At 41.0% G+C, this 20,332-nt stretch overlaps 2 protein-coding genes across 5 annotated transcripts in view; one reads left to right on the top strand and one right to left on the bottom strand.

The window, feature by feature from the left end:
• The window catches only part of FTO (FTO alpha-ketoglutarate dependent dioxygenase), a 375,649-nt gene extending 361,040 nt beyond the window's left edge, over nucleotides 1–14,609 (bottom strand). Inside the window, exon 1 of one of the 3 annotated variants that reach the window (XM_067719388.1) lies at nucleotides 14,395–14,609. In XM_067719388.1, coding sequence (XP_067575489.1) covers nucleotides 14,395–14,439 — 45 coding nt within the window. In that variant the 5' untranslated portion in view covers nucleotides 14,440–14,609. The remainder of the gene's footprint in view (nucleotides 1–14,394) is intronic. The other 2 variants (XM_067719387.1, XM_067719386.1) reach the window with 2 other exon arrangements.
• A 60-nt stretch (nucleotides 14,610–14,669) lies between these two features.
• RPGRIP1L (RPGRIP1 like) overlaps nucleotides 14,670–20,332 on the top strand; it is a 99,382-nt gene continuing 93,719 nt past the window's right edge. The window contains exons 1-3 of one of the 2 annotated variants that reach the window (XM_067719381.1): nucleotides 14,670–14,790; nucleotides 17,614–17,705; nucleotides 19,912–20,056. In XM_067719381.1, coding sequence (XP_067575482.1) covers nucleotides 17,621–17,705; nucleotides 19,912–20,056 — 230 coding nt within the window. In that variant the 5' untranslated portion in view covers nucleotides 14,670–14,790; nucleotides 17,614–17,620. The remainder of the gene's footprint in view (nucleotides 14,791–17,613; nucleotides 17,706–19,911; nucleotides 20,057–20,332) is intronic. The other variant, XM_067719383.1, reaches the window with a different exon arrangement.

Genomic DNA, 20,332 nt, shown 5'->3' with positions numbered 1-20,332 from the left:
AAATTGGCAAATATTTTTATCTTATGACAGTTCCCAGTGTTGGAGAGGATGTACCAAATATGCATTCTCATGCACTGCTTGTTAGAGTGGAAACCGGCATCACCCCTCTGGGTGGCAATCTGACAATATAAGCCAAAAATCTTTACAAATGTTAACTCGACAATTCACCTTCCTTTAATTTACCCTACAGAAAATACCAGAGATTTGCGCAGAGATTTATGTGCAAGAATGGTCACTGAAGGATAATTTATAATAGCAGGAAGAAAATCCATATGATGAAATACTATAATTGTAATGACATGGAAAAATATTCACAATATACTGGATACTGGTAAGTGAAAAAGACCAGAATACAAAATATATACATTATGATTCCAATTTTTGTTTAAAATATCTCTTGTATAAATATGTATCATAAATATATTTTAGATAAAATTAGGATCATACTGCACATATTGTATGTATGACAGGCATAATAATAATATTATAAGAAATATACCAATACAGTAAGTTACACAGTGGTTATCTCTAAAGGATTATAGGAGACTTTTTTTTTTCCCTGCTTGGTATTTTTCCATATTTTTAAATTTTTCTAAAATAACAAATTATGTAATCAGGAAAAAATAGTATTCTAAATAAAAAATGCTTCACCATCTTATATGCCACACATATTATGGTCATACATTTACCAAGTTGCCTTTCATAAGCCACATGTGGAAAATAATTTCATTACCTACAGTCACATTCACGGTAATAATAGCTAATGCTTATATACATAGCACTTATATATGCCCATCACTATTCTAAATGCTTTACATATATTAAACCATTTAATGCTCACAACTATTATTATCCCCATTTTACAGATGAAGATTGAGGCTCAAGAAGATTAGGTGACTTACCCAAGATTGCCCAGCTAATAAGGAAAGCTAGGGGAAAAACAAGGCAGACTGGCCAAAATCCATGCTCTTAACCAGGACAGGTTACTGTCTCTCTTGATCAACTATACTCTAAAGCAACAAGACTGACTTATAATATAATGCCAGAACATAAGCAATCAAATAAGCACTATCCCCTTTAAAGTCGTCTCCATGGGAAACTCTATACATATCCAAAGATGCGGTCACTGAGCATAACATTTTTGGAAAGCCTTCTTTTGACTGTCCCCAGAGGGCAGTAAACAAGTCTCCTGAAAGATGAGATTTCTTTCAAACAGCTGGGAATCATTCAGATGCAAGTCTTAAAGTGTGATTAAACTGTTTAATTCTGCTTTTGGTAACACAGCAAGAAAAATCGATTAGCTGATTTTGCTATTGTGCCCATAACTCATATCTGCTCCCAGGAACTACATTCACAAGTGGATTTTAACATTTACAATACTACATTATTGTAATTATTTGTTCACGTGCCTATCTTCCAACTGAGCTAAGGTCCTCAATGGCAAAGACTGTCTCTTTTTCATCCTTGAATCTCCAGCCCCTAACACAATTCCTGGCAAAGAAAGTCCTCATTAAGAATTTCTGAGGGTTTCCCTAGTGGCGCAGTGGTTGAGAGTCCACCTGCCGACGCAGGGGACACAGGTTCGTGCCCCGGTCCGGGAAGATCTCACATGCTGCAGAGCGGCTGGGCCCCGTGAGCCATGGACGCTGAGCCTGCACGTCCAGAGCCTGTGCTCCACAACGGGAAAGGCCACGACAGTGAGAGGCCCACGTACCGCAAAAAAAAAAGAATTTCTGAATGAACTCTATGAAGAATGCCACACAAATGCTTTGAGCAATGACAATATATTCGAGAAAATAAAAATACTGCCAGGAGGGCATCAGTCTGTGTACAAATAAATATATATGTACATGAAGACTATAATGAATAAAAAAATGAAAGTTTTAAGGAGTAACTCCTAAAATTCTGAATATCAAGGAAGACAGAACTCAGTTTTAACAGGTCTTCTTATAATAAAATAATATCTAGCTATAGCCATGTCTCACAAAACACAATGGGGGGGTGGAGTAGCTATGCCTCATTGTCTAAAAGGCAATCCACTGAACTAAGGAGGCAGAAATAACCATAAACTTTCTCAGATAAAGATGCAAAAACACATCTGCTACACAGCAGACACCAGGATGCATCCTGCCTATGGGTTCAATCGACAAAGCACAACCTGGTGCCTGAAGTGTAAATCCAAGAAGCTTCCATCCCTGCTACTTATTGACATTTTGCTACCTGCAAATTTCTAATGTGTGCAAGATGGGCTTATTTTTATTTACAGCACAAACCACAGACCGAATGTAAAACAAGATGCTTAATAAATCCAGAAGAACGTAAAACACCAGCATAACTCAGACAGCAAGACAGACACTCACTCCTTAATTAAGTGGGTGATGTTCTGTTTAAAACAAAAAGACAACCCTGGGCTAGAGCTAAGATTAAGCACTCGGTGTTGCGGGGAAACGGCAACCATTTCCAGGGCAGAGGCTTTAAATCATGAAAAATAAACCATCTGATAGTCTGTATTCAATAGTAAGTAGGCAGTCGGGACACAGACTGATTTGGATTAACACATTTTCAGTTATAACGAGTAATTTTACAGAGGATTAGTATCTTGATGGGCTGATCAATACGAGGCACCGCTGCTATTACAGATGAAAAGAAAATTGCCCCTCTGGTAATAAAGTGTGCGTGTCTTCGTTCCCCTTCATTTGCTGAGTCCATTACTGTAATGGTTCCAGCATTAACAGCTGGGGCAATTTAAGCAGCAGGGGTCTGATAAATTTAAAAGCTGGGCACCCTGGCTGCCCATCCTTTCCTTTCCGGGCTGCACATGCAACTCCTCTGCCTGGCTGGTTCCAACGCCAGGATCAGGTTTTATGAGAACAGTGACTACGATTTCCCAATTATTTGTATCATTTATAGTGTTCCCAGCCAATCATGTGACTGAAACAAAAATTGCTCGCAGCATATTGGCTGCTGAGTCGGCAAAAAATGGCACGCTATTTACCTAAATAACAAGATTGACATGACAACAGGCTGGAGCCCACGGTAACTGTAATGTCTGCATTCATTTGCCTGGTGCTATTTTCAAGCAAAAAAAAAAAAAGAAGAAAAAAGAAAAGCAGAACATTCGTGCTGACAGAAAAAAATATATCATCAGCAAAATTTTCCATCTCTGTTTTCAAAAAATGGCAAACTGGGAAACAGTGAGATAAAGGACTGCTGTACATGGAAAGAGAAAATCCATATTAATGCAGCCTTGAGACTTTAATCATGCCCAATTCAGCAGAGTGAGTTAAGGCTGCCACATCAGCCCATTTTATATTATTACTGGAGATATGCTGGCCCTTGAGGCTCAGCCTTGAATGATCCAGTCGCTAAATGAAGGTGACAAAGGGCAGACTTAGGGCTAATGCAGAAATCAGAGCTCTGAATTTTCTGATCACAAACAGTTATGAAAACACTCACGCACTGGCAACAAAATCTCCTCCTCAGACCGGATGCAACATAATTTGGCCCTTCAAACTGAGTTTTCTATGTGGTTTCTACCAGATGTAAAGGTCTCAACCTAGACCCTTATCCACAGAGTGGTTCTTTAACATAAAGGAAGGCACGTCACTTCACAGGCAGGTCCTTTCCCAAACTACAGGGCAAATACATGATGGGCATGGCAACAGGACAGATGCTTGTAGCATAAACAAAAATGCAAGCCTATATAGGCTTTCAAACCTATGCTCAAGGTTCAGCTTTCAAACACGTGCTGGTCTTGCAGAGAAACACAACGCCAAGGGCAAATGTTTGGAGACAAGTTCCTAGCAATGTACATCTTAATCTCCTGAACATGTCCTGACCCAACCCAACAGTCCCCCAGATTCTTCCCAGCTTACACTAGAAAATCAGCTAGCGAGACAATTTTGTAAGATAATCCAAAATCAGTTTGTAACCAAAGGTTAATAAGTGAATGAGGTTAGCAGAACTCTAAATTCATCTTCTCCAAACTGTGCCTTTTTCTTGAGGTTCCAAAAGTACCATCTCAACTATAAAGTTCTTTTCTTCGAGACGTTAGAAAGTCACACTTTAAAAATAACTTTAGGGGCTTCCCTGGTGGCGCAGTTTTTGGGAGTCTGCCTGCCGATGCAGGGGTTCATGCCCCGGTCCAGGAGGATCTCACATGGCGCAGAGTGGCTGGGCCCGTGAGCCATGGCTGCTGAGCCTGTGCGTCCGGAGCCTGTGCTCCGCAACGGGAGAGGCCACAGCTGTGAGAGGCCCGTGTACCGCAAAAAAAAAAAAAAAAAAAAACTTTAATCAAGAAATCTACCATAATAAACTAACCACAACAAAATACACTAAACCTGGAAGGTAAACTAGCATTTAAAATTTGAAAGAGAATACTAGAAAACAACTGTTGAGAGTTGCATGTGCTGAAGAGTCTTGTTTCTCAAAATTAATACCTATGTTTATGGTATGTTCAGTAATTTTGAAGTTCGTAAGTATTTAACCATTTTCCCTTATTTCTTTCAGGTTCTGGTTCCCTCTCTCACTGGTAGAAAGCCTAACAACCAATAACAGGCAATGCTCTTGGGAATCCATTCATTCATTTGATAAATATTTATGGAATACTTACTATGTGCCTGGCACCATGTTAAGTACAAGGGATAGAATAGTGATAACAAAACTAAAAAGACACGGTCTCTAACTTTCTTTTAACTTTTCTTGACGCTTGCAGTCTAAGTGCCAGAACAGGTATTGCTAAACTCAGCCATAACAAATCCAATCAGCAGCCAAGGAGCCATTATGATAATTACTAAGGGTCACATGTAACATGCATCAGACTGCTGAGGCTCTCGACCATTCGCTCTTCATTCAAAAGATACTTATGGGCTTCCCTGGTGGCGCAGTGGTTGAGAGTCTGCCTGCCGATGCAGAGAACGCGGGTTCGTGCCCCGGTCTGGGAAGATCCCACATGCCGCGGAGCGGCTGGGCCCGTGAGCCATGGCCACTGAGCCTGCGCGTCCGGAGCCTGTGCTCCGCAACGGCAGAGGCCACAGCAGTGAGAGGCTCGCGTACCGCAAAACAACAAAAAAAGATACTTATACATTTCCTTTATGTGCAAGACCCTCTACCAGGTACACTGGAAAGATCGAAGGATGAATCAGACACCAATGCACTGTCTTCAAAGAAGTTAATGATTGTTGAAAGTGTATTAAGACTTTTTTTCCAATGACAAGATTTAGTTTTCAAAACCAACACTAAGATTAAGAATGTTAAAAAGCAGACCTGTATACACCTGAAACCATCACAACCTTGTGAATCAATTATAGTTGAATAAAAAAAAAGAAAATAAAGAAAAAGACCTGGAAATAATAGAAAGTAATAAGAACTCACTGTGACTCAATGGTTTAACTACTCAAGGAAGGTATTTAAAGTGGTTTCAAAACTATGAGCAAATAAAACTAACCTTTCTTCTACCTAGAGAAGGCAATCAAAACTATTAAATGATGATTAAAGGCTGACCCATACTCTGGAAGAAAGATCAAGCAAAAGATAAAGATGGATTTGGGGGAAAAAACACAGAGTAGAATTTGTCAGGCGAAGTTTCAATTTTTTAAGTTCCTTGGTCATTGGTCCACCACCAAAAATGTCCTACATTTAGTTTCCTAAATTACCATCAGATAAACTGGTGAAATAATCCAGCATGGCCCATGAGGAAGGTAGGGGCCAAAAGAACCTTCTCAGAACTTCACTAAAGTGCCAAACTGCAAAAATAAAATAAATTGAGGTTAAAAAAGAAAAAACCCAGGGCTTCCCTGGTGGCGCAGTGGTTGAGAGTCCGCCTGCCGATGCAGGGGACACGGGTTCGTGCCCCAGTCCGGGAAGATCCCACGTGCCGCGGAGCGGCTGGGCCCGTGAGCCATGGCCGCTGAGCCTGCGCGAACGGAGCCTGTGCTCCGCAACGGGAGGGGCCCCAGCGGTGAGAGGCCCACGTACTGCAAAGAAAAGAAAAAAAAACCCAGTGGGTACATACATAAATAACAAACTTCCTTTTATTAACTTATTATATTTATAACTCATTATACCTTACAACTTAAGGTTTACCTTGTTAAATGATATTAAGACAATTATCACCAAAAATGGAAGACTTTTTAAAGGATTTTTATTTGAAACAGCAGGCTTATCTATTCTGGCTATATTCCTTCACTAATAAAAATATACATTTTTTTACCATTTTAATCACTTTATTATTAATTAAACAGATCAAGGGGTCATGTCATCAACATGACTTGTTGCCACTGATGATGTTGACCTTGATCATCTGGCTGAGGTAGTGACTGCCAGGTTTTCTCCACTGCAAAGTTAAAATGTACATTTCTCAAACAAAATTATTATGCTCCCATTAAGTATATAACCCTCTCAGTAATAAATTTAAACTGTTTCTATTCTCAATAATTTAAAAAATGATGATCTCACCCAAGCCAGCATAAGAACCTTTGACACTAGCTTGGAATTCAACATCCACATCTTTTCATTCCAGAACTAAAGAACAGTTTTAATATTTCTGAACAACCTCTAAAGGAGTCCTGGGCCTCTTGTAAGGAAATACCCTTAAAGAGATCTTAGGAAGGAATTCCATGACCCCTAGACCACGTTAAATAGATATTCCTGAGGAAGGAATTCTATGACCCCCATATCACAGTAGATCCTCCCTGCTACCATGTCCCATTCCCATGGTAAAACGCACCACTCTACTGCTGGTACTTGCTTAATTATCTATCTTCCATGGTAAGGCAGCCAGTCCCATGGGACCAAATCTGCCATATTTACCCATATGTCCCCAGTGCTGAGTACCCTACTTGGCACTTTTAACCGGGCTCCTCAACTGAACCAAGGAACACAGAAAATAGTTTGACTTATGTTCTCAATTATTCCAAGGGTGGTACATCACTAGTACCATTTGGGACGAATGGGTAAGAAGTTAGTGTGACCCCAGTAGAGAAAACCTGCCCGATTAGACACTCATATACTGTAAGTTCACAGAATGAATGGCCTGAATATAGGCTAAATATCTACCGGGATTAGACAGGTGGTAATGATAATGACAATGAGATGACGGTGATAACAACACCACAATGTTCTAGGTGCTTTACCTATATCTCAGTTCACCCTCATCAAAATCATAAATACCACCACAGTTTTACAGATGAGGAAACAGAGGTATAGAGAAGTTAAGTTGCTTAAATCAAATGACGGAGCAGGATTCTATTCCGGGATCTGCCTCTAAAGCCTCACACTCTAAACCACTCTACTGTGACTAAATGGGCAATGCTGGAGTGTGGCACAATGGAAAGTACATTCTCATCTAAAGAGGCAGCCACTGTTCAGCTCTAGTTAATGAAATGCATGCCTAGTGTTGCCAGATAGTCTAGTTTTTCAAGAAAGCCAGCCATCCAGACTTTTATGTGTAATCTCTCAACTTTTAAACATTGGAAAATAATTTGGAAACTTTCAAACACAGTTCATTTGGGCCAAATAAAACACCTTCATAGGCAGGATGAATGTGTAAGTTGTAAATCTGTGATCTCTAGTGGCCCCTATGTTTCCTTAAAAATATACATGCCAAAAATGCATACTCTGAATCTAATCATAAGGAAATATCAGACAACTAAGAATACAGGGGAACTTCCCTGGCCATCCAGTGGTTAAGACTCTGCGCTTCCACTACAGGGGGCTCGGGTTCAATCCCTCGTCGGGGAACTAAGATCCCCGTATGCAGCACGGCAAGGCAAAAAAAAAAAAAAAGAATACTGGGAAATTATACAAAACAAAATAGCCTGTACTCATCACAAAGGTCAGTGCCTTACTCATCACAAATGTCAATGTCATAAAAGACTAAGAAAGGATGAGGAACCAATTTAAAGGAGATTAAAGGAGACCAGATTGAAGGAGATTAAAACAGACCAGAGACATGACAATTAAAGGTAACGTATGACCCTGGATTGAAACCTGGACCAGAAAAAAAAAAAAAGCTATAAAAGATATTATTAGGACAATTAGCAAAATTTAAATATGGATTTTGGATTAAATAAGAGTATTTTATCAATGTTAACTTTTTCTGAAATTGACAACTGGCTATGTTTATATATGAGAGCATCCTTGTTCTTAGGAAATACATGCTGAAGTATTTAGGGATAAAGAGGATTGATGTCTCCAATTTACTCTGTAATAGTTCATAAAAAAAATAATAATAGTTCATGTATTTATATGAAAGAGAGAGAGCTATAAAGCAAATGTAGCAAGATATAAGCAAGTTCTGAATCTGGGTGATAGGTTTGTGAGGGCTCTTTGTTCTACTCTTACAGCTCTTCTATAAATTTTAAATCATTTCAAAATAATAAATTATATCATCTAAAAAAAATGGGGGCAGCCTTATGTCAGCAAAGGGTTCTTTGGGCAACCCTCAATCAAAGCCATACCTACTCTGTCCCTGGCACAATGGCCAAACCTAATCATACTAGATTCTCACAGCAACTCACAGAAGCAGCTATTCTTGACCCCATTTTCTGGCTGGAGAAACTGAGGCACAGGGTGCCAACCCTCTGTCCAACAGCAAAAAAAATTTTAGAGGCCATGGTTCTAACTCAGCCTATCAAATACTAATCTGGACTATTCCACTACATGCCCTGTAAAAAAATTCATTTTAAAAATGCATGAAGGTCTTCCCTGGTGGCACAGTGGTTGAGAGTTCACTTGCCGATGCAGGGGACACAGGTTCGTGCCCCGGTCCAGGAATATCCCACATGCTGCGGAGCGGCTAGGCCCGTGAGCCATGGCCGCTGAGCCTGCACGTCCGGAGCCTGTGCTCCGCGACAGGAGAAGCCTCAACAGTGAGAGGCCCGCGTACCGCAAAAAAAAAAAAAAAAAAAAAAAAGCATGAATATACTTTGGTATCCTCTTATGTTTTAACACAAATTAAATAAATGTTATCATAAAAAGCTAACTATTTAATCCAACCTTTTTATTCACCCTCCAGACTTGGAAACTGTATAAAAGTCTATGACATAAGCAATCAAAAGAAAAAATATATTCTAACTTATTTCAAAGAGAAAAGGAAAACCAAAAGCAATTACCCATTATAGGAGTAAGAAGTTTAATTTAAAAAGCAAACAGGAGGAACTTCACTGGTGGCACAGTGGTTAAGAACCCGCCTGCCAATGCAGGGGACACAGGTTTGATCCCTGGTCCGGGAAGATCCCACATGCCATGGAGCAACTAAGCCCGTGCACCACAACTACTGAGCCCACATGCTGCAACTACTGAAGTCCGCACATCTAGAGCCCATGCTCCGCAACAAGAGAAGCCACCGCAATGAGAAGCCTGCACACCACAACAAAGAGTAGCCCCTGCTCACGTGCTCGCCACAACTAGAGAAAGCCCGCGCGCGGCAACGAAGACCCAACGCAGCCAAAAAGAAAAAAGCAAACAAATCTTTGTGACCTTAGGATAGGTAAAGACTTCATCGATATGACACAAAAAGCATGAATCATAAAAAGAAATATCGATAAATTGGACCTTTATCAAAATTAAACACTCCTGCTCGTAAAGACTATTAAGTAAACTAAATGAATGAGAGACAATATTCACCATACATATTGCTGACAAAGGACCTATATCCAGAAAATATAAAGAACTCATAACACTTAATATTAACACAAATAACCCAACCAAAAAAAAAAAAAAAGAACAAAAGATCTGAACAGACACCTCACTAAAGAAGACATATACCTGATAAACCAACACACGAGAAGCAGCTCTGCATCATTAGACATCAGAGAAACGAAAAGCAAAACCACTATGAGATACCACTTCACACCCACTTTCAAAAAGATAGTGATAACAAGTGATGAGGATGTTAAGAAATTGGAACCCTCAAACATGAATATCAAATGGTGCGTCCACATTGTAAACAATGTCTTAGTCCATCCAGGCTGCTGTAACAAAATACCATAGACTAGGTAGCTTATAAACAGCAGAAATTTCCTGCTCACATCTGGAGGCTGGAAGTCCAAGATCTGGGTGCCAGCATGGCTGGGTTCTGGTGAAGACCCTCTTCTGGTTGTAGACTCCCAACTTAATGTTGTACCCTCACATGGCAGAAGGGGCAAGGGACGTCTCTCAGGCCTCTTTTATAAGGACACTAATTCCATTCCTAACCACCTAATCACCCCCAAAAGGCCCTACCTCCTAATACCATCACCTGGGGGGTCAGAATTTCAACAAGAAAATTTGTGGGGGACACAAGCATTCAGACCGTAACAAACAGTACAGCAGTTTTTTAAAAATGTTAAGCACAGATTTACCACATGACCCATCAATTCCACTCCTAGATATCTACCTAAGAGAAATGAAAACATTTGTACATATAAAAAGTAGAACACAAACGTTCATAGCAGCATTATTCATAATAGTCAAATAGTGGAAACAACCCAACTATCCATTAACTGGCGAATGGATTAAACAAAATGTGGTACATTCGTACACTGGAATAGTACTTTTTTTTTTTTTTTTTTGCAGTAGGCGGTCCTCTTACTGTTGTGGCCTCTCCCGTTGCGGAGCACAGGCTCCGGATGCGCAGGCTCAGCAGCCATGGCTCACGGGCCCAGCCGCTCCGCGGCATGTGGGATCTTCCCGGACCGGGGCACGAACCCACGTCCTCTGCGTCGGCAGGCAGACTCAACCACTGCGCCACCAGGGAAGCCCGGAATTGTACATTTTTCAGTAATAAAAAGGAACAAAGTACTGATACTACCACATGGAAAAAAGCTTTTCAAAGAGATACTCACCCTCATTAGTCATCACTGAAATGCAAATTAAAACCACAATGAGATACCACCACACTCCCACTAGAAGGGCTAAAATTTAAAAGACAAAGACGGACAATACCAAGTACTGGTGAGGCTATGGAGCAACCAGAACTCTCACAGACAGCTGACGGAAATATAAAATGGTGTAGTGGGTTTGAATAGCATCCCCCAAAAAGATATGGCCAACTCTTAACCACCGGTGCCTGTCAATGTGATCTTATTTGGAAAAAGGGTCTTTGCAGATGTAATTAAGTTAAAGACCTTGAGGATAATGAAATTAAGATCATCTTGGATTTAGGGTAGGTCCTCAGTGCAATGACTGGTGTCCTTATAAGAGAAAAGAGACAGAGATTTAAGACACAGAAACTCAGAGAAGGTAGCCATGGAAGACTAGAGCAGAGATTGAAGTTATACAGCCCAAGCCAAGGAATGCCTAGAGTCACCAGAAGCTGGAAGAGACCAGGAAGGATTCTCCCCTAGAGCCTTCAGAGGCCCCATCGACACCTTGATTTCAGACATATCTCTAGAACAGTGAGAGAAAACATTTTTGTTGTCTTAAGACACCAAGTTTGTGGGAACCTGTGCCAGCTGCCCTGGGAAACTAATACAAATGGGAGAATCACTTTGAAAAATTGTTTAGCGGTTTCTTATATGGTTAAACACAGAACTACCATAGCACGCACCAAGTGGACTCCTGGGTATTCATCCAAAAGAAATGAAAATGCAGACTTATACATGAATGGTCATAGCCGCTTTCTTCATAATAGCCCCAAACCAGAAACAATCCAAATGTTCGGCAACTCGTGAATGAATAAACAAATGTGCCAGAGCCACACAGTAGACAATTAATCAGCAATATAAAGGAATGAGACACTGATACACGCAACAACATGAATCAATCTCAAAAATCATTATGCTGATTGAAAGCAGACAGACCCAAGAATACATACAGTATACTTCCACCTATATGAAGTTCTAGAAAATACAAACTTCATCTACAGTGAGAGAAAACCTATCAGTGGTTGCTTGGGAGCCAAGGTGAGGGAAGAGACTGACTGCAAACCAGCAAGAAGAAACTATTAGAAGGGATTAAAATGTTCTCTGTATCAACTGTGGTGGTGGTTCCACAGGTGTTTTTATCCATCAAAACTCATCAAATTGTACACCAAACAGATGCACATTACGGTACGTAAATAACACCTCCTTTAGAAAAAGAGAAGATAATTCATGAGTAAATGAACACTTTATCGTTTTATATTTAAGATTTAAAACTTAATTTCCTATACTTTGCTCCAACCAGTAATATTTCATAAATAAATTTTAAATAAAGATCAAAGAAATTTTTTAAGTAAACAGGCAAACAACTTGCTGTATCATTTCAACATGTTTTACAAGCAGAAAATGGAAAAAAAGGTTTGGAGTCAGAAAACCTCATTTCACAGAGCAACCAAGTGGCCTTGGGCAAGTTATAACTTCTACAAGCCTGCATTTCAACATCCATCAAGTGTGAATGACATTAACAACTACCTCACAGGCAACAGTTAGGGTTTCAATAGAATAAAAGCTCCCTTGTGCAGGGATTCTATCTTAGCCAAAATCAGAATCCCTGTGTCTGGCAAATAATAGGTGCTAAATAAGTCTTTACAGAAGAAATGAATAACTTTCATTGTAAACCCAAAAGGTAAGAAAGACATTACACACGATACCACTGTGTGACATCTGTTTCTTGGAACTGCTGTAGACTAATGTACCCATCTTTATATACTGCCTTTATCACATACAGACTCAGGCATGGAAACTTCAGGTCTCTGGTGAAACTTTGCTATAGCTCGGGTCATAATAGAGCACATTTTATATCTTAACTCCATAGAGGTATTGCCCTAAGACAAAGTGAGTTCACTTGTAGGACTCTAAATTCTATGAGAGCACAAACAGTGTCTATTTCATTTACCAATGGTTCTCACATCCAATAATTGCCTGATACAGAGTGAGCAACAAATAGCACGTATAAAGGCCCTGTAACCAGATAAAGCACAGGACAGAGGGACTTCTAAGAAGCCCAAAGTGGCTGATGGGCAGAGAGCAGGGAGGGTGTCATGTCTACTGAGGCTGTGGATGATGCAAGTAGGGTCTACAACATGCAAAACAGTGTGAGCATGTGAAGTTTCCTCTTTATCCTAAGAGCAACAGAAAACCATGACAGATTCTTTTTTTTTTTTTTTTTTGGTCACACTGCGAGGCTTGCCGGATCTTAATTCCCAACCAGGGATTGAACCCAGGCCACCGCAGTGGAAGTGCCTACTCCTAACCACTGGACTGTCATGGAATTCCATGAAATATTTTTAAACAGGTGGTTGGCAAAGAATGTAGGAAGGAAAGGGCCATGATTAGATTTGCTTTTTTTTTTTTTGCAGTACCCGGGCCTCTCACTGTTGTGGCCTCTCCCGTTGCAGAGCACAGGCTCCAGACCCGCAGGCTCAGCGGCCATGGCTCACGGGCCCAGCCGCTCCGTGGCATGTGGGATCTTCCCGGACCGGGGCACGAACCCGTGTCCCCTGCATCGGCACGCGGACTCTCAACCACTGCGCCACCAGGGAAGCCCTAGATTTGCATTTTGAAAAGCTCACACACCACAGTGTAGAGAAGAGTCTTGTGTGGAAGAAGGAACAGAAGGGGAGCAAGGAGTGTTTGGGTGTAGAGTGAATATAGACCAATAAGAAGACTACTGGAACGGTCCATTGAAGAGGTAATGGTAGCTTGGTCCAAGGTGGTGAAGATGGAAACAAGTGACCCGATTACCAATATATTTAGACAAATCAATAGGACTTGAGTTGCGGAATGAGGGAAACACTCAATTCTTCTGAGCCTCAAGTCTTCATCTGTGAAACAGGGCTCTTGATACTCCACCTGTATAATATCTAACTTGCAATCTGTTGTGATAAGAATATGAAACAATATAAATATTATGAAAACACAGAGCCTGACACGTAATAAATGCTAAAAACAGAAAAATTCTATTACTATTATTATTGTAATCTCATGGAAGAGCAAATGCTACAGGGTGAACCCCAAAAGTAGAAAATGGGATTGTAGTTAAAGATCTATATCCACTGTGCCGAAGACACAACATAGACAACTGTTCCAAATACACACATCTGACCGCACAGATTATTTCACCTAAATCGATGTCAGTCCGCAGAAATCATTACCGAAAAAGAAAGCACAACTGATACGATCACAGGCACCTGAGAGTCCGGTAAACTGAGGCACATGGGTAGCTACAAATTTAACCAAGGAATGAGGTGCAGAAGCAGGACAAGGAAATGGTGTCTTGATTCTCATGTGAGCTGGTCCAACAGGACCAGGCCTGCATCCCGAGCAGCACGAATTTAGAGCCCCCGAAGTCTCTGGCTCCCTTGCTGACAAGGCCTTGTCATCCCTTGGCTTAAGACCATGGATCCGCTTGCCTTTCAACCAGGCCCTTCCGGTTCCCAGCCCCCAGCTACAAGTGCCCGAAAGATCCCAGACTCCGGAGAGCCCGACATACCTTAGCTTCGCGCTCTCGTTCCTCGGCTGTCGGGGTCCGCTTCATGCTGCCGATACAGCAGCCTTCGCCACTGCTAGTCGCGTAGCTTCCTCGCCCTACACCCCGCCTCCTCCATGTAGTTCTCTCTGCATCCTGCTCCCGCCTGCCGCCATTCTCCTTCGGAGCCGCGGGAACTACCACTCCCAGGATGCACTGCGGCGACGCCGGAATGCGCCTCGGGGTTGGGAGCAAGAGAATTTCCCAGGTCCGACAGCTGGCGTGCTAGGGCCCAAAGAGAACTACATTTCCCAGGAGGCAACGGGGCCGGCCATGTTTTTCCCGTGCTCCTCTAGGCCGGCCGCACCACACGCCGTCGGCGCTATAGCAACGGTAGCTAGCGGCGGGGCGAGAGTGGCGGTGAGTACTCCCGGGGAATAGATGGGGCGCAGGTTGGCGCCCCTCTACTTGCAGCACGGGCCGGGGTCCTGGGGTCTGCTCTACGTCCTGGAGAAGCCCTGGAGTTCTACTCGCGTGAAGAGAAGCCAGGCTCGCGACACCTCCACCTCCTCAGGCCCGAATCACAGCCCGCCCATTGTCCCCACCCCCAGCACCGGTTTGAAATTTTCTGTTCCAGCCCTAAACCCTAGATGATGAGCGTTGAGGCTAATTGCCGTGCTTCTCCAGATCCTTCTTCAAGTAGAAGGTCACACAAACAGTTCGCTTATTTGCCCTGGATTAGGAATTGGTTGGGAGACCCTAAGCCTCTTGAGTGACCTATTGTTTGCTTAATTTTTACAGTTATTTGTTTATCGTGATGACCCCATAGCCTCTTAACTCCATGAAGGTGGAGACTTTGTTTACTATTTTAGTCTCAGTGCCAGGTATTCATTTATTCATTCCGTAAACATTAATGTTGGCACCCACCCTGTGCCAGGCACTGTTCCCAACCAGCTTTGAACAGGACTGATACCGGTCTCAAGATGCTTACACTCTATTAGTGAAGAGGAAGTAGTAATGAACCAGTAAATTAGATAATTGCAGTTCGAGATGATTGCTGTAAAAGAAATAAACAGCGCTGAAATTGGAAGAGTATTCTAACATAGGATGCTCAGGGAAGGCCTCTCTGAAAAAGTGATGTTTCAGCTGAGTCCCAAAGAATGAGGAGCCAGCTAGTGCAAAGGCCTCGAGCAAGACAAGGGTACCATGGATTTGAAGAACCTAGAGAACAGTGTGAGTGGCACGCAGTGAGCCAGGAGAGATCGCATGACACGGTGTTGGTGAGACATCGCAGCACTGTGCAAGGTCTCTCAACCTCAACGCTATTAACATTTGGGGCCAGATAATTCTTTTTTTGTGGTTCCTGTGCGTTATAGGATAGTTAGCATCATCTCTGGCCTCTAGATGCCAGTAACACTGGTCCCCTGCTTCCCAGCTGTGACAGTCAAAAGTAGGATCAGAACTGCTTCTTAGATGTGTGACCTTGGGCAAGTTACCTAAGCTGTGTATCAGTTTCTTCATTTGTAAAGTAGGAAACATTTTGAGTAACAACCTCACAAGGATATTGTGAGATAGTTAATTAATTCACATAAGCAGAGCACTTAGAAGAGCACCTGGCACGTTTTAGTAAGCATTCAATAAATGTTGACACCATCATCATCATCACTGTTATTATAAAAGCCACCATAGCTCTATCATGGAAAAGTTATTTTCACAAGTGTCCTGTGTTTAAACTTCTTGCTAATTTGGTTCCTAAATTGACCTCTCCTGTGGCAGTGTTTCCAAGAGAAGTAGATGATCTCCTAGGCATATGTCTGTTAGTTGTTTATGTCACAGTAAAAATGCACTGGTCCGAAATCTTTGATGAGTTATAATAAAAGTTATTAACCTTCTCTCTAAAAGATGATGCATGTATACATATGCATACAAGATTTTGGAAACCATCTCTGGCTCCACAGACCCTGAAGCCCCAAGGACTCCATTCATTCATTCATTCATTCAACAACTATTTAGCGAATGCCAGCTATGCACCCAGCGCTGTGCCAGGCTCTGAGAATACAGAAGTAAACGAAACAAATCAGCTTGCTACTCTCTCAGACTTTACATTCTAGGACCAATGTGCTAGAGATTGGGAACCTCTGCCTTAGGACATCTTCATTGGTTTTTTGCATTACTAAACATTGCATGGACCACTCACATCCGCATTTAAAACTAAGTTACTGTGATGCATCTCTGTAAAGAATAGAAACTGTAAAAATGCCAGAATTAGCTGGACAGCATGTATGTGGAGGTAGGAAGCCGTGGGACTTCCTAGGAGGTAGGGACCTAGGCCTCATGGCAACAAAGGATACTACAAAAACAAACCCAGCTGGTGAATTTATGAAACCTCTTTCACAAAACTTGGAACTACCCAGTCCTTTATGCATCAAGCTGAAGATTAATATTCAAGTGATATGAACATCCCAGGCAAATGTGCTATATGCCTTTAATTTACCATCTCACTTACCTTTAAAATAACTCTGTGACATAGGAATTGTTTTTTTCTTTTTTTTAATTAAGGAACTGAAACTCAGCAAGATTAGGTGACTTGACCAGCCAGTAAGTAAGAGAAACAACCATTTGAATCAAGTTCCTGACTTGAGTTTTTTCCAAATACCTTCTTTCTTTGGGGAGCAGAGAAGGGGATAGAGGATGGAGAGGAGGTATTTCTTAAATTTGGGGGAGTTTGTTTTTGTTTCAGATAGAGGAAAAAGAAGAAGAGAAAAGGAAGAATGATAATCTTACCTCATTTCCTAAGCAAACGATAGGAAATATACTGTTGAAAGGACCACTGGCTCCATGATTGAATGTAGTTATTACTTTTTTTTTTTTTTTTTTTGGTGGTACGTGGGCCTCTCACTGTTGTGGCCTCTCCCGTTGCGGAGCACAGGCTCCGGATGCACAGGCACAGCGGCCATGGCTCACGGGCCCAGCCGCTCCGCGGCATGTGGGATCTTCCCAGACTGGGGCACGAACCCGTGTCCCCTGCATCGGCAGCCGGACGCTCAACCACTGCGCCACCAGGGAAGCCCGAGTGTAGTATTACTTTTAAAATAGAAGCTTTCATCTTCTTCAAGCAGCACATGTGGGCAATAAGATGTCCATTAAAGTTCTAGTGCCTTATTCATTTTATTTGGTTCATTCCATTGCATAGTTAATGTTACAACTTGGAAAGATTTTATTTGAATTTTCTTTTCTCCACAGATACACAATGTCTGGTCCAACTGATGAGACTGCAGGAGACCTGCCTGTGAAAGATACAGGTCTAAATCTCTTTGGAATGGGAGGGTTACAAGGTACAGCCAGCTGTTATTTATTACCATTATGAACTTTGATCAGTAACTTCTTTACTTTTAATTTAAAGTATTTCTGATATTCGTACAAACAAAGCCATTTAAGCAACTATATAGTCTTGACTGGACTAAACAAGAAGATGGAGAATTTAGAACAACATATGGTATTTTACTGCATGCATCAATTATCAACAGCTCATAGAAAATGTAAAATCCCCCTCTGTTCTGATAAAGAATTGTTATAAATCATCTTCTTAAAATTCCACACATCAGTAGAAACGACACAGAGAGTACCAAGCCTCCAAACCAAATTGCCTGGTTTAAATCACATTCGCCATTAAAATGTTTCTTTCAGCTTAAATTTTATATGAGAGGAAATGCCATATTTAAACATTTTTGCCTTTCAAGTAGAATATCTCAAAATGGTTTGTTAGCCAAGTGATATTGACTTTGTTTTATCAAATTAATACACGTTAGAGGTTTTCTTTGTCCTTTTATCACTTAGTGGTTGCTATAGAGCTAAAAAGCACTTTCAAACTGAGAAAGAAGAGGACTGCTTTAAGGAACAATATAGAGTGTAGAGCTGTGTTTTTGTTTGTGTGTACGGTGTGTCAGCCATTCTGTCATTCCATAACATTTGTCATTGAGAAGGCTGTGATGTAAAATATATTCCACTAAGGCTTCTTCATACACTTGTTAATCAAAACACTGCAAATGGCCACCTTGAACTACCACAGAAAGGTGGGCAAAATATGGTTCATTGAAAAAGATAAATTTGACTATACAGCTTTTATTGTTAAAAGTAAAAAGAATGGGGGATGTGGGGATATATGTATTACGTATAGCTGATTCACTTTGTTATACAGCAGAAACTAACACAACATTGTAAAGCAATTGTACTCCAATAAAGATGTTAAAAAAAAAGTAAAAAATAAAAAACAAGAAAAATTTTAAAAAGTAAAAAGAATGTATAAGCTTTTTTTTTTTTTTTTTTTTGCGGTATGCGGGCCTCTCACTGTTGTGGCCTCTCCCGTTGCGGAGCACTGGCTCTGGACACGCAGGCTCACCGGCCATGGCTCACGGGCCCAGCCGCTCCGCGGCGTGTGGGATATTCCCGGACCGGGGCACGAACCCATGTCCCTGCATCGGCAGGCGGACTCTCAACCACTGCACCACCAGGGAAGCCCTATAAGCTTTGCTTTAGATCTTTGATGGAGTATCAGGGATTAAAATACAAATAATTTTAAGTGTATAAGTCTATTTTTTAGTATTTGGTACCCTAAGTTCAAGTCTTGCCCTCAGTAACCGCCTCATAGGGCTTTAATCTTTGTCCATTTGTTCCTTGTTTCTTTTCGAGGACTGTTGAAAATTGACCAGCTTCACAGGAAAATAGCAAATTTAAGCATATGTAAAAATATATATACACACCTGCTAAAAGGTGTAAAAGTTCTTTAAAAATATATGATAGCTTATAAATGATTTGTGAATGTTTTTGTTTGCTTGGTCTTACAGATTTTGTTTATTTTCTATAAGCCATAGCTCAGAAAAATATCTTTTTTTTTTTTTTTTTTTTTTTTTTGCGGTATGTGGGCCTCTCACTGTTGTGGCCTCTCCCGTTGCGGAGCACAGGCTCCGGACGCGCAGGCTCAGCGGCCATGGCTCACGGGCCCAGCCGCTCCGCGGCATGTGGGATCTTCCCGGACCGGGGCACGAATCCGTGTCCCCTGCATCGGCAGGCGGACGCTCAACCACTGCGCCACCAGGGAAGCCCCAGAAAAATATCTTAATCATATTGTTATTGTTATAACTCTTACCTTTGAAAAAAATACTTACAGATACCAACTTTTTATTTAGTTTTTTCAACATTCAGCATATAAATTGAAAAGTCTTTATTGAATCAGAGTTGCATCTTTCATTCTTATTTGATGTAAGTTCCGTCTTACATTGTTATTTGAATACATTTTTTGAGTGGAAATGATTGCTGCTCAAACCCTTAATATTGCATATAAAGTATTAACAGCAAAGATTTTTGTTCTTACCTCCTATCAGTGGCGTGAACAATGCTATAACATTTTCTAAAGCAGTCTTAATTGTAGGTCACAAAAAAACCTGAGATGAGTGCATCAGAGATTATGTTAATATCAACAGTTATTGTGTTTAGAGGCTATTTTAAGTAATCCTCCTATTAATTACCTTGGCATTTTTGCAGAAACTTCAACAACACGGACAATGAAGTCTCGCCAGGCAGTGTCACGTATCAGTCGTGAGGAACTGGAAGACAGATTTTTGCGTTTGCATGATGAGAACATTTTACTTAAACAGCATGCCCGCAAGCAAGAGGATAAAATTAAAAGGTTATGATAAAAAGCTTTTAGCTTTTTTTCCTGACTCTGTAAAGTTTGGAGGATATGCTTTTCTATAAACTTAATTGAAAACCCCACCTTGAATCCTTTTTGGAGCAAGGAAGGTTATAAATCAGTACAGTTTTTAAAAATGGAAAATCTTACAAACTAGGATAATAAACCAAGAAGATTATGAGTGTTTATTATGTCTGAAGTTGCCATTTGAAAGAAAGAGCTAATAGCTATGAGTGCCATGAGTGTATCGTATCTCTAAATAACTTTTGCTTT

This window comes from Pseudorca crassidens, chromosome 20 (assembly GCF_039906515.1).
Source record: "Pseudorca crassidens isolate mPseCra1 chromosome 20, mPseCra1.hap1, whole genome shotgun sequence".
In the NCBI taxonomy this organism is placed as follows: Eukaryota; Metazoa; Chordata; class Mammalia; order Artiodactyla; family Delphinidae; genus Pseudorca; species Pseudorca crassidens.
Note: the sequence above shows the minus strand (reverse complement) of the source record. Positions and strands in the feature narration are given on the sequence as shown.